General features: G+C 36.8%; 1 protein-coding gene across 3 annotated transcripts in view; it reads left to right on the forward strand.

The window, feature by feature from the left end:
* The window catches only part of KDM1A (lysine demethylase 1A), a 59,914-nt gene that overhangs the window by 26,931 nt on the left and 19,686 nt on the right, over positions 1 to 13,297 (forward strand). For all 3 annotated transcript variants that reach the window (XM_069477445.1, XM_069477448.1, XM_069477447.1), the window contains 6 exons: positions 1,819 to 1,952; positions 4,959 to 5,037; positions 5,794 to 5,886; positions 6,716 to 6,822; positions 9,061 to 9,142; positions 10,491 to 10,585. In XM_069477445.1, coding sequence (XP_069333546.1) covers positions 1,819 to 1,952; positions 4,959 to 5,037; positions 5,794 to 5,886; positions 6,716 to 6,822; positions 9,061 to 9,142; positions 10,491 to 10,585 — 590 coding nt within the window. The remainder of the gene's footprint in view (positions 1 to 1,818; positions 1,953 to 4,958; positions 5,038 to 5,793; positions 5,887 to 6,715; positions 6,823 to 9,060; positions 9,143 to 10,490; positions 10,586 to 13,297) is intronic.

The following is a 13,297-nucleotide window of genomic DNA, read 5'->3' on the forward strand; positions in this document are numbered from 1 at the left end:
ACTGAGGATATCAAAGCTGTATAGATTTAGAAAATTTCAGATTACTGAAATAACCTATACCCCCCTGATTGTCAGCATTTTTTTTTCTTGCCTTAATTTCATGCTCTACCTACAACAATATGGCTCTTAGTGATTATTTTTTTTTCCTCTAAGGAATAAATTGTCCTGACAGTCTTTAATTTTAGTATGGCTTAATTAAATGTAAGGATTATTGATTTGATTTAGTAATGTGAAACACAGTATTTATGCCCTCATTATCTATGGTGGGTGGATATCCTTTTCTTTTTGTCTCTAAAAATAGTGTTTCTTAATGTGTGGCCCATGCATTGGCATTTTTGCATGACCTGTTGTTAACCATTTTTTTCTAGGTAGTGCTTGCCATTTGAATGTGTTTGTGGAAATAGAGCCCCAATAGCTTAGCTATAATTTTCTAAGTTACATCTTTACTTGCCTTCTGCTTTTTTTGTTCTCCTAATCTTACTAATGCCTTTTTGTTAGTTTTGCTTCCATTATCAGTGCTTCCATATGTGCTTTAAAATGATAATTAAATGGATATCTGGTGCCTGTTTTGTTACATAAAATTACTTCAGTGGTATTGAATTTTGAAACTCTTTAAATTGTCTTGATATTTTTATAAGCTGGTGGTTAAGTACATCTTGATAAAGGTGATCGATCTTATAAATATAAGCACAGTATATGCAAGTGTATTGCTAAGATCACGTTTTCAAGATGTACTTTACCATCAGCCTATAAAAATGTCCGTTTAGGCCAGGCATGGTGACTCATACCTGTAAGGCACTTTGGGAGGCTGAGGTGGGAGGATCATTTGAGGTCAGGAGTTGGACCACCAGCGTAGGCAACATGGTGAGACCCCCATCTCTACAAAAAATTTAAAAATTAGCTGGGTGTGGTAGTGTGCACCTGTAGTCCTAGCTACTTGAGAGGCTAAGGCAGGAGTTGGAGATTACAGTGAGCTATGATGATGCCACTGCTCTCCAGCCTAGGCCACAGAGCGAGACCTTGTCTATTAAAAAAAAAAATCAATTTAAAGAGTTTCAAAATAACATATTTTACTTGTATTAATAGCATATGTATACACTATATTTGTATGTGTTACATGATGTATGTAATAACATTTTGCTTATATTAATAGTGTATAGTAAAGCATTTCTAATGTTTGTGCCAGAAAAGGTAAATTCCTTGCATTCTTCTGTCTTACCACTGTCGTCTGCTTAATTTCTCTCACTGCTTGCCAGGATTGAATTATGAGAACTAATAGATGTTACTATTGATAGGACCATGTATTTTCTACTGTTGATTATTAAACCTTAAAGTCATCTTTCTGTTCATGCTGTAATCCTAACAGAAGGCATGTGATTACATTTTTCATGTATAGTCTCTTTTGCTTTCCTGTGAATATATTTTCCTTTATTCTGATTTTTAGTTTTAAATTTTATTCTACACTATCAATGATGCTGATTTTAATTAGAATATCGTCCAATATTATACAGTTATTTTATGGATGAAGAAAATACTCGAAATGCCTTGTTGTCTTATAAGGTATATTGTTTCACTTTTTAGTAAAGTGTAAACTTTGGAATGTTAAGTTCAAAAGAGTGGCTAATTTCTAAGGAAGTTTGAGCTTTTGAGACAAATTGAAAGTTTTTTTTTTTTTTTAAAAATAAGGAAGCAATATTAGTCTATGAATGAGACAAAGCTTTCCAGAGTTTTTCACGTAAAAAAGAAGTTTGAGACATCATCATCCCTAGTTTTGTGTTCACTTGCACTTTCCTAGAAGTTCTTTGCTTTCTTTGCTAGGTGTGGAGGGTGCAGCTTTCCAGAGCAGACTTCCTCATGACCGGATGACTTCTCAAGAAGCAGCCTGTTTCCCGGATATTATCAGTGGACCACAGCAAACCCAGAAGGTTTTTCTGTTCATTAGAAACCGCACAGTAAGTTTTCATATCAGCTTTTTTTCACCTATAAAAGGTACATGTATTTTAGAATATAGAAAAAAAAATGAGAAGAAAGACTTTTAAAATTGCCTATAATCCTGTTACCCAGAGATAACCACTGTTAAACATTAGTAGTTGTTCCTTTGAGTGCTCACATGTATATATAATTTTTATTTTTATAAAATGGAGGTCCTACTTGCATGTATTCTTTTGGATCCCTTTCAGACCTCATAACCTCAAAAATGTGCTTAAGAATCTTTATTTAAGCATGTAAAACTTTTTTTTTTTAAATGACCACTTTGGCCTTCCCTATCATAGGAGAAACCCTTATCCTGTTCTGCTTATCTGGTTCAACCTCCTTCAGCTGAGTGATAGACTTTAGTGTCTGCACAATATTTCATTGGACAGTTGGGTTCTAATTTAACTGTTGGACATTTAAGTTTCCATTTTTGCCCTGTTATAATTAAGCTCTGAACAGTCTTCTGTATTCTGTTTGTTTTTTTTTTTTTTTTTTGAGACAGAGTCTCACTCTGTTGCCCAGGCTAGAGTGAGTGCCGTGGCGTCAGCCTAGCTCACAGCAACCTCAAACTCCTGAGCTCAAGCCATCCTCCTGTCTCAGCCTCCCGAGTAGCTGGGACTACAGGCATGAGCCACCATGCCCGGCTAATTTTTTCTATATATATTTTTAGCTGTCCATATAATTTCTTTCTATTTTTAGTAGAGATGGGGTCTCGCTCTTGCTCAGGCTGATCTCGAACTCCTGAGCTCAAACGATCCGCCCACCGCGGCCTCCCAGAGTGCTAGGATTACAGGCGTGAGCCACCACGCCCGGCTTGTATTCTTGACTCTATCTCTGGTTATTATTTCCAGAGATAATTTTATGATAGATTTCTAGAAGGAAAACTACTACCTTGTCAAAGGGTAAGAACACTTTTGATACATATTGCCAGATTGCTCCCCAGAAAAGCTGAACCAGTCAACACCCCCACTGCCCTGCCCATTTTTATCAGTGATAATCTGTGCTGCCATAGTAGGCCAGATCCACCTTATTTCTTTTTCATTTCTTGGATTATTGAGATTGACTGCTTTTTCACTTTTATTAGTCATTTGTATTTTTTTCTGTGAGTTTTTCTTTCATATCCTTTATTCATCAGAAATTCTTATTTGGTCCTAGAATTGATGAGTGAAGGTGCTATTTACAGCATTCAGGTCTTACTGTAGGGTGATACAAAGTATAAGAAATTTACATTACACTTTCAGCTATTTTGAATATGAATATAGCTTAGATGTCATTAGTATGTCTGCTTTTTAGCCACCATTAACTTCTTTATTTCAGCTGTTAGATTGCAAAACCACTGCTAAATTTGTTAATGTCATTAAGTTAAATTGTTAAATGTCATTTAACTAGCATGATTGGTAGGTTATACTGGGTTTTTGTAATACAGAAAAGACAGTGAAGAAAAGTTGGTGATTTTTTTAAAAAAGTGAATGGAAAATTCTTAGTGTGCATTTATTTCTAAGACCGATTTGTCTTATAATTGAATCAACTTCTGTGTATAGCATATCAATATTTGCTCTTAAGTGCATTTTTTAAGATAAAATTGTCATATTTTTGGTTTCATCTAAAGGGAGTTTTCACTTTTTACTTGAATTTCAGTGGTGAATTTACAGGGATCTCTATCTTCTCTGATTTACCAAAATTCCAGATTTGGGGAACGGTGGTTAGAATTTGTGGTCTCTGGCTGTGAAACAAAACATAAATCAATCTCTCCTGCAAGAATTGTATCAGTTCTCTAATTTTACACTATATCTTTTGCCTCCAGACTTTAAAACTGCAACTTTAGGATTATTGAACTAGAACCTATGACCTGAGCTTCATTTTATAGGATAGAAGGAGGAAGAAGACTTATGTTGGGGTTGAGCAGCTTGAGCCCACTTGAGGAATCCGTTTGTCTTGTCAGTGACCACAGAGAAAAGTAGAGTATCCATATGGATTTGGTCATGTCCCCTAGTAACTTGGTTTATTTACACATAACCAAATTAATTCCTTCTTGGTTGAAACTTGCCTATGGAGCAGTCTTTATTAATTTTTAGCTAGGACTTAAATATGGTGGTATTTAGTTTGTCTTGCATTTTGCAAATATATATTCACTTTGAAGAGAATTCACATTAGAACCCATTGATTGTACTATAATATTTTCCATTCCCCATCTTGCTGCCTTTTCAGCAGTATTTAAAATAATTGACTGTTCCTGTCTTAAACACAATACTTCCCTTGGCTTCGGTAACACAGTATTCTGGTTTTCCTCCTGCCTCCCTGGTTGTCTTCTCTTATTGCTTTATAGGCTTACCCTTAACATCTGGCCATTATGTGAATTGCGTGGGAGTTCCTTAAGGTCCTCTCCTCTCTTTATTATGCCCTGTTGTAGGCATTTGGCTTTAGTTATCACCCATAAGAAGGTGACTCCAGATTTTACCTCTCTTCTGAGACTATGCTTCTAGCTGCCTATTTTATATCTCCTCTTGTTGTCTTGGAATGAAACTCATTATCTCATTTCTTTCTTCAATGTCCTCATTCAATGAATGGCATACCAACTCATTTATTAATAGTTGTGCAAGCCAAAAACGGAGAAATTGTCCTTGGCACCTTTCTCCCCCATCTCAGCATATCTGGTTGATCATTAGATTTTGTGGATTTTATCTGCTCGGTATCTCTGGAGTCACGTAACCCACATTTAAATCATAGTTGCTCCCGACTAGCTGCATGGCCTTTGCAAGTTACTAGGTACTTTTCCTTGTTAGGCTAAATATCCCCCAGCGATTATTTACTCTTTTGACACAGTTGTATGTTTCATCAGTTTCTTTGTGAGGAGTGTAACCCTTACTGTTTTAATTAAAGTAAAGTCCATAATTGAGGCCTTAAAATTAAAAGGATGATATTAAAGATGGTCAAATGTCATATGCCTATTTGTATGTAATACAATGTATGTCATTTAAAAACAGTTGCAGTTGTGGTTGGATAATCCAAAGATTCAGCTGACATTTGAGGCTACTCTCCAGCAATTAGAAGCGCCTTATAACAGTAAGTAGTGTGTTCAATAAGACTGGTTTTGGACTGGACTGTGTTATTTCCTTCCAGGAGCCTCATGGTTCCTTGATAATTAATTTTTTCATTCATATTTCCATTTTATTTTACCTTGTGTTGTACAAAAATGAGTCTTACAGAAAACCTGTTTTCTTTTAATGTGTTTTCCTGGTCTTTAAATTGTGTTGACAGATGAGTTCAAGAGATTGCTAAATTTTCCTAGACCTGTTGTCCATGGATCGAACATGGAATTCTGTGTTGGCACTTGGTCGGCTGGCTATCTGCTTTTCTTACTTCCCACTTGCCATAAAAAAAGTCTTGTGAAGTTTTTGCCAAAGTAAATGAATGTTATAACTGCTTTCCAAGGATTTGATTTTGTTCTCATTCCATCTGTAATGGAATGTGAGTCTTAGAAATTCTAAATTAACCAGATATGGTGGTGCACACCTGTCGTCCCAGCTACTTTGAAGGGTGAGGTGGGAGGATCACTTGAACCCTGGCCTTAAAGTTCAGCCTGGGCAACAAAGCAAGACCCCTGTTTCTAAAAATAAATATAAATTACAAATTATGTGATATGTATTTTGGTCCCACAGACTAATAGTTCTAAGAATCACTTTTCTAAAAGAGTCACATGACCTGAAGCTTATGGAAAATGTGTTGAATGATTCATGATAAAGAAATAGAAGAGGTAGAAGAGTTTTCTGTTTAAACTGCTGAAAATATAAACATGTTTTTAAACCATTTATTCTATAGGTGATACTGTGCTTGTCCACCGAGTTCACAGTTATTTAGAGCGTCATGGTCTTATCAACTTCGGCATCTACAAGAGGATAAAACCCCTACCAAGTAAGGACCTACCTGGCCAGTGAATTGGTTTTAAATTATGATTCCAGTACTGTTCTTTATATCCATGATGCTGTTAGCATTTTATTTTGATTTGTAAATCTGTATTTAAAATCAAAATATTCCCAAGTCAAATTGAAAATAAAATCTCTTAATAATGTGCATTTTGTTTAGTTTTTCATTTGATAGCTACTTAGTAAAAGATACTGGATTTCCAATTTAAAGAAAAAATAAATAAAATTTGTTAAAAATGAGAGAAGTCAGTTTTGCAAGTAGAAGGTTTGAAGTTTTTCTTTAATTGACCAGTGCTTCAAGCTGCTAATGATTGCATTTTTAATTAAAAAAAATTTTTTTTCATAAACACTATTCATCCCTTTTATGGTGTTTGGGTGGATAATATCTGCCAGGGATCCAGGAGATAGGAGTATTTTGAGAATTAATACATTTTTTTAAATACTTTTTCAAAGGGATACTAACTGAAGACTATAGAAGTAGAGGTTAAAGGAAATAGCTTACACCCAGAATATATCCTAGTACAATTATAAGGTAAATGAAGCAGATTATTAATAATTTAAGGACCACACAGAAAGTAAATCTTGATATAGTGTGTTTGATTTATAGATACTCAACATTGAATTAAGCCTTATAAATTTCAGATATTTGTTGATTTGTTTTCAGATAGTTTTTGTGTTTTGAAAATATCTGAATTGTTTACTTTGTGAGACATTATAAAATGTTAAAAACCTAGAGGTTTGCATGAAAAAAACTATAAATACAAACTCTTACACTTACAGCCAAATGTTCTAATTTTTGTTCATTTTTTTGCTTTTAGCTAAAAAGACAGGAAAGGTAATTATTATAGGCTCTGGTGTCTCAGGCTTGGCAGCAGCGCGACAGTTACAGAGTTTTGGGATGGATGTCACACTTCTGGAAGCGAGGGTAAGAATTTTATTTTGGGTTTAAGAAGCCTGACCTAATGGAAATATGGTAAGGAAATTATCTCTTGCAAATTAAGGAATCATACAACTAAGCAAAATTGATTATAGTGTTGTTTATATTGGATAAAGCATTTTTGATGGTAAAGCCTTGGAAAATGCTCAGTAAGTATTTAGAGTTTGTAAATGATGCGGATATTCTTTTGATGGATATTTTCAGGTCATTGTTTCTTGCATTTAGCTCTCAAATTTGGGGCCTTCACAGACATATCCTTTGTAGGAGGTAGTTATTTTCAGTGGCGGAACAGAGTAAAATTTCTTATTGATATTCAAGGAAAAGAAGTTGCTTCTCAGAGAGGAGCCATCTTTTAGAAGCCAAGATATTGGTTCTCTTATTATTAGTCCTGGAGAGAGAAATGGAAACTTGGAGGAGAAAGGGATAATGGCAACACAGTTAGGAAAAAAGAACATCATATAAGGATGCCACTATTCAGATTATTTTCATGAATAATTTTTGAAAACTAATTATCTTCCAGTGGCTTAAAAGCCTCCCTGGACTCCCACCATTTAAAAAACACTTCTGAGGTAACCTAAATAATCTAAAATTTTATAAAAATTTTCAAAATGTTGTATGCAGGTCAATCCAAATAGCTTTTTTATAAACTGTCTTTCTTTCTTTCTTTTTTTTTTTTTTTTTTTTAAGAGAAAAGAGTCTCACTGTTGCCCAGGCTGGAGGCAGTGGTGCAGTCATAGTTTGCTGCAACCTCAAACTCCTGAGCTCAAGCAATCCTCCTTTCTCAGTCTCAGTCTCTGGAGTAGCTGGCACTACAGGTACACACCAACATGACCAGCTAATTTTTTAATTTTTTTGTAGCGATGGAGTCTTGCTGTGTTACCCAGGCTGGTCTTGAACTCCAGGCCTCAAGCAATCCTCCTGCTTCAGCCTTCCAAAGTGCTGGGTTTACAGGGGTGAGCCACTGTGCCCAGCCTAAACTACTCATTTTTAAAAATTTTTTTTTTTTTTTTTTTTTTTTTTTTTTGTTGAGACAGAGTCTCACTTTGTTGCCCAGGCTAGAGTGAGTGCCGTGGCGTCAGCTTAGCTCACAGCAACCTCAAACTCCTGGGCTCAAGCAATCCTCCTGCCTCAGCCTCCCGAGTAGCTGGGACTACAGGCATGCGCCACTATATGCCCGGCTAATTTTTTCTAATATAGATTTTTAGTTGTCCATATAATGTCTTTCTATTTTTAGTAGAGACGGGGTCTCGCTCTTGCTCAGGCTGGTCTCGAACTCCTGACCTCGAGCGATCCACCCGCCTCGGCCTCCCAGAGTGCTAGGATTACAGGCGTGAGCCACCGCGCCCGGCCAAAAATATTCTTTTTAAATAGAGTCTGAGGAAGTCAAAATTAAACATTTTGCTGATATAGTCTGTTGCTAAAAATAATATTTTATTCATTAACTCAGAAAACATTTGTGTGCTATGTACTAAAAATACAATAAGGAATTATGGGATCATTATGATCTCTTCCTATGTGGAGTTTATAATTTATACGTTTTTGTTTTGTTTTGCTATTTTGTTTGCTTATTTGGAGTTTACAGAGTATGCTCATATTATTCATAATTATTGAATTATTACTACAGCTCAGTAAGGTTTTCTCATATTTCAAAATCCCTAATCAGCAGAGATAAACCTGGGCCTATTCAGGGATGAAGGATACTGTAACAGTTTCTGTTCAGTAGGCTCTTTGCCCCTTATAGGGCTGCACTGGAGAACCATTTGTCAGAGAAATCATCTGTCAAATTATTCACAGCTAACTTTGAGGATTGAGGAGCAAGAGTCACATTACTTCAGTGGTAGAAAGTTGATATTTAAATAGTGTTAGAATTTGTGAACAAATATTTTCTTTGTAGGTGACCCTTGTTCATCCTGTACATTAAAAGATATTGTAGACAGCCAAGTAGAGAGATCATAGTACCTGGGACTGAATATGTCTTCTGGCTGTCAAACTGTTTCATATCACATCATTTGATTCCGTACCTCATATGTCATTTGTTACCTGTCTCTCCCTCAAATAGTCTTTGAGTTAAACTTCATTTGCCGTTTGCGTCCCCACTACTGTTGATTGTACTTTCTGAATTACACCTTTCTTTCTGAATTATAAAAGAGCCATGGTATGGTATTATGCCAGGTCTGTGGGTAAAACAGAACTAATCATTTTGGCCATTTAATTTCTGAAAAACAGGACCGTGTTGGTGGACGGGTTGCTACATTTCGCAAGGGAAACTACGTAGCTGATCTTGGAGCCATGGTGGTAACAGGTCTTGGTAAGTAGTTCTTAGTTTTGTGCTGTAATACATAGGCTGAAGCTCATAAAATTATTAAAGTTTACAGTTTAAAATTATAGATGCAGTTTTGAAATATATTGGCTTAGTGTATTCTTGTTAGTGACAGGTAAATTGCCAAATAGTCTTCCTGAAAGGATATAATCAGTAAATGCAAATTTACGTATCTTTTGACCTAGGGTATCTTTTTCCAGTTCTAGGAAATTATTCTAAAGAAAATAGACAAGTGGAAGCATTTTTTTTTTTTTTTCTTTTTTGAGACAGAGTCTCGCTTTGTTGCCCGGGCTAGAGTGAGTGCTGTGGCATCAGCCTAGCTCACAGCAACCTCAAACTCCTAGGCTTAAGCGTTCCTACTGCGTCAGCCTCCCGAGTAGCTGAGACTACAGGCATGCGCCACCATGCCCAGCTAATTTTTTCTATATATATTTTTAGTTGGCCAGAAAATTTCTTTCTACTTTTAGTAGAGACGGGGTCTCGCTCTTGCTCAGGCTGGTCTCAAACTCCTGACCTTGAGCCATCCTCCCGCCTCGGCCTCCCAGAGTGCTAGGATTACAGGCGTGAGCCACCGCGCCCGGCCTGAAGCATTTTTAATGTGGCATTCTTTATAATAGTGGAACATTAGAAACCACAGATTAGAAGATTAAATTATTATACAGTGAGAACTATTCAGCCACTAAAAATTGTGTAGCTCCATGTTAACATAAAGTGATGTCCACAGTATATTGCTAAGTTGAAAAAAGATTCTAGGCTGGGCACAGTGGCTCATGCCTGTAATCCTAGCACTCTGGGAGACTGAGGCAGGAGGATTGCTTGAGGTCAGGAGTTCGAGACCAGCCTGAGCAAGAGTGAGACCCATCTCTACTAAAAATAGAAAAATTAGCCAGGCATGGTGGTGCATGCCTGTAGTCCCAGCCACTTGGGAGGCTGAGGCAAGAGGATCGTTTGAGCCCAGGAGTTTGAGGTTGCTGTGAGCTAGGCTGATGCCACAGCACTCTAGCCCAGGTGACAGAGTGAGACTGTCTGAAAAAACGAAGAAAAGAGATTATAAAATAACACATGTGTTATGATCCTTTTGTGTGCTTATGTCTGTAATTTTATATACTTAAAATCTAGAAAGATCTGTAATAAAATATTAATTAGTGAGATTATAGGTAATGTTTGGCATTCTTCTTCATGGTTATCTTACATATTTTTACTTTGAGCAGTTTTTTTTTGAATAAAATCATATGCCATAAATATTGAGCATTCTTGAGGTAAAAATATTTTTACTTTGAGGTTTTCATTCTCTTTTCATAGGTGTGTTGAATTTAATTGTTTGAGTTTTTTCTAGGAGGAAATCCCATGGCTGTGGTCAGCAAGCAAGTAAATATGGAACTGGCCAAGATCAAGCAAAAGTGCCCACTTTATGAAGCCAATGGACAAGCTGTAAGTTGAGGACAAACAGAACTTTTCAAAGTGTCTTTGGTTCAGTTGAAAACAGTTTGAGGGGAATGAATGGATAAACATAAACACTTACAAACTGAGGGTAGAAATTATGGGACATTATTCTGGTTGTTTCTTAACTCTGAGCTATGTAGGAACGGATTATTGTATATTTGCAGATACAAATGTCTGTTCAGGCATTTATCTTTAGACATTTTATGAGGGCTGGCTAGACAGGATTATCTTTTTATTTGGCTCTGGCCACTTACTCCAAGAAACCTGTGGAATTGAAACCTGATTCTTCATTTCTTTGTATTGTGCCTCCCATCGTGTGCTTTAGCTCTGTGTACTCTTTATGACTTCAGCTTTGTGTACGTAAGCTCAATTTTTGGATGGGCTAATAGCCAAATGGTGTACTTACCCAAATGCTTAGGTAGGTTTTAAGTATTTCTTGGCCAGAAGCGTAGAAGCTTCCTATACTTAGTATGACATGGAAGTGGTAATTGGTATGGAGGAGTGGGAGTAGTTTAACCACTTTAAGATAGGCTTAGATTACATAAGTCAGTCCTAATATTTTAGGGATGAGTGAAATTCAAAAGTTTATACTCAGCAAAAATTTTACCCACCCTCCCCCATCAGGATGAGAGCCTACACTTCTCAGAATATAAGCACATTATTATCTTTATTATTTTTATATTTGGGGGAAGGGAAGATTTCCTATATATATGGTGGTTTAGCTGTCATCACTAAAAGTGGTAAGATCCTAACTCCTTAATTTTGTGTGATAGGTCTTAGGGGACATCCTTCCCTATTCCTATCTACCTTTAGGCTTTACAGGGTTCATATCAGAGAAGGACAGACTTTCAGGGAATGTTTTGGGTTCCATTCCCACCATCCTGGTCCAAATTTCCTCCCGGAGCTTGGAGGGAGGGGCCGTATGGGAGGCTTCTGGCAGAATAAACAGAATAAAATGGGAGAAAAAGAATGAAGAAGAGATTAATTGAACAATTTAGTAAATTTCTGATATTCTACCAAGATCTATAAAAGATAATAGAGTAAGACAGTTCCTACTATAGTATGGTGGTACTTATACACAAATAATTCTTTTTTCCCAACTTTTTATTATGGAAATTTTAAAATATGCACAAAATGTAGAAAGAGTACTATAATGAACCCCCATTTTCCCAATCTTATTTTATCTGTCCCATTCCTGGACTTTTTGGTGGGTGTCGGTGGGGGGGGGTGTCTGGAGTATTTTTAAGCAAATCACAAACACGTCACCCATAAATAAACCAATGACACAAGTCAAATCAGATTTGCCAGGGTTAAATAGAAGAACAAATAGCTATGGAAGAAACAAGGGGGCAAGAGAATGTGTGAAGGCAAGAGGGGCAAAGGCAGGGAGAGATGTGGAGATGGGGAGAGCAATTGTGAATGGCAGGTCAGGACTTCCAGTTATGGAAGGGAAGGGCACTGGAGGTAGTAGAGGAAGGTGTAAGTCTAAGCAGAGAAGTCTGCCAAGGAGAATGGGATTCTACCAGTGTGAGGGTAGGAAATGTAAAGCTGAAGTGTAGTCTGGGGCCATGGTGTGGAGGATGTCGCTTGCTAGGCTGATTGGTGGGCTGAAACTTCAGAGGTTTCAGAGCAGGGAAGTGACACGATCAGATAGGTGTTTGAGGTAGATAGGCAATAAAGCACAGAATGGAGGTAAGGAAGCAAGGTTCCGAGATGACTATCATAGTGGTCCTCAAGATGTGATAGAGTCCATGCTAAACATGATCACTTATCATTGATATACCATCTTCTTGAGACTTTCCAGAATATAGAGCAGGTTCATTTAGGCTTTCTAACAGTAAAGAGAGAAGTTTTTTCTAGTAGAGATAACAAATTGGCTGCTTTCTTGGTATTAAATGAGCTTTAACACTTTTTAAAACACTTCTTTCTAAATACCAGGGTGTCCCAAAAATCTCCATTCAAAGGAAAAATTTTGTAATGAATATTTTGTAAATAAAGGTACATTTAGCTAGTATTTCCCATTTTTCCTATGTATGGTGACTTCACTTTCTCAGTGAAGAAAGTGGTACATGGATTTATGTTCTGGCTTTGTGTCTTACCAGGGCCGCCCTTCGAGTGGCACTGTAGTAAACAGTTAACCTGGTGTGTGGTTTTGAGCATTTTGTTTGCAGGGATATCGCTCCAGGTGAAATTGGTAGTTGTCATTCAACTCTGATCTACATAGGATTTTTCTAAGTTGGTATGTTTATATTGGATGCAAGAGCCAAGTAGTAAGGACGATTTTTAAAGATCTTTATCTGAGAAAGAATTCTTTGCAGCTCTGAATTATGTTTGCCCTAAGTTAGTTTATCAAATGTAAGAAGGCATGTTAATGTTTCTGTATTTTGCTGCCATCAGTAAGCTCAGGGTAAGAATGGGCAATTATTGACTTGTGGATTAGCTTTGGGCTTATAGGACAAGTACAAAGAGCCCCATTAATTTATGCTCATAATTACAAATATGTTCATGGCTTTAAGAATCTAAAGGGAGATAAGTAGGTCAGTAGTTTCATGCCTCTATTAAAAGCAGCTAAAACACACACACACGTTTGCCTAAGGTCACTATCATCAGTAAGTTGGAGAGTTGGAATCTATTGCCTGTTGTTGGCTCAAATGCCCATACTTGTTCTGCTATACCTGGCCGATAGTTCAGGAGAGATGG

Source organism: Eulemur rufifrons, chromosome 8, assembly GCF_041146395.1.
Source record: "Eulemur rufifrons isolate Redbay chromosome 8, OSU_ERuf_1, whole genome shotgun sequence".
NCBI lineage: Eukaryota > Metazoa > Chordata > Mammalia > Primates > Lemuridae > Eulemur > Eulemur rufifrons.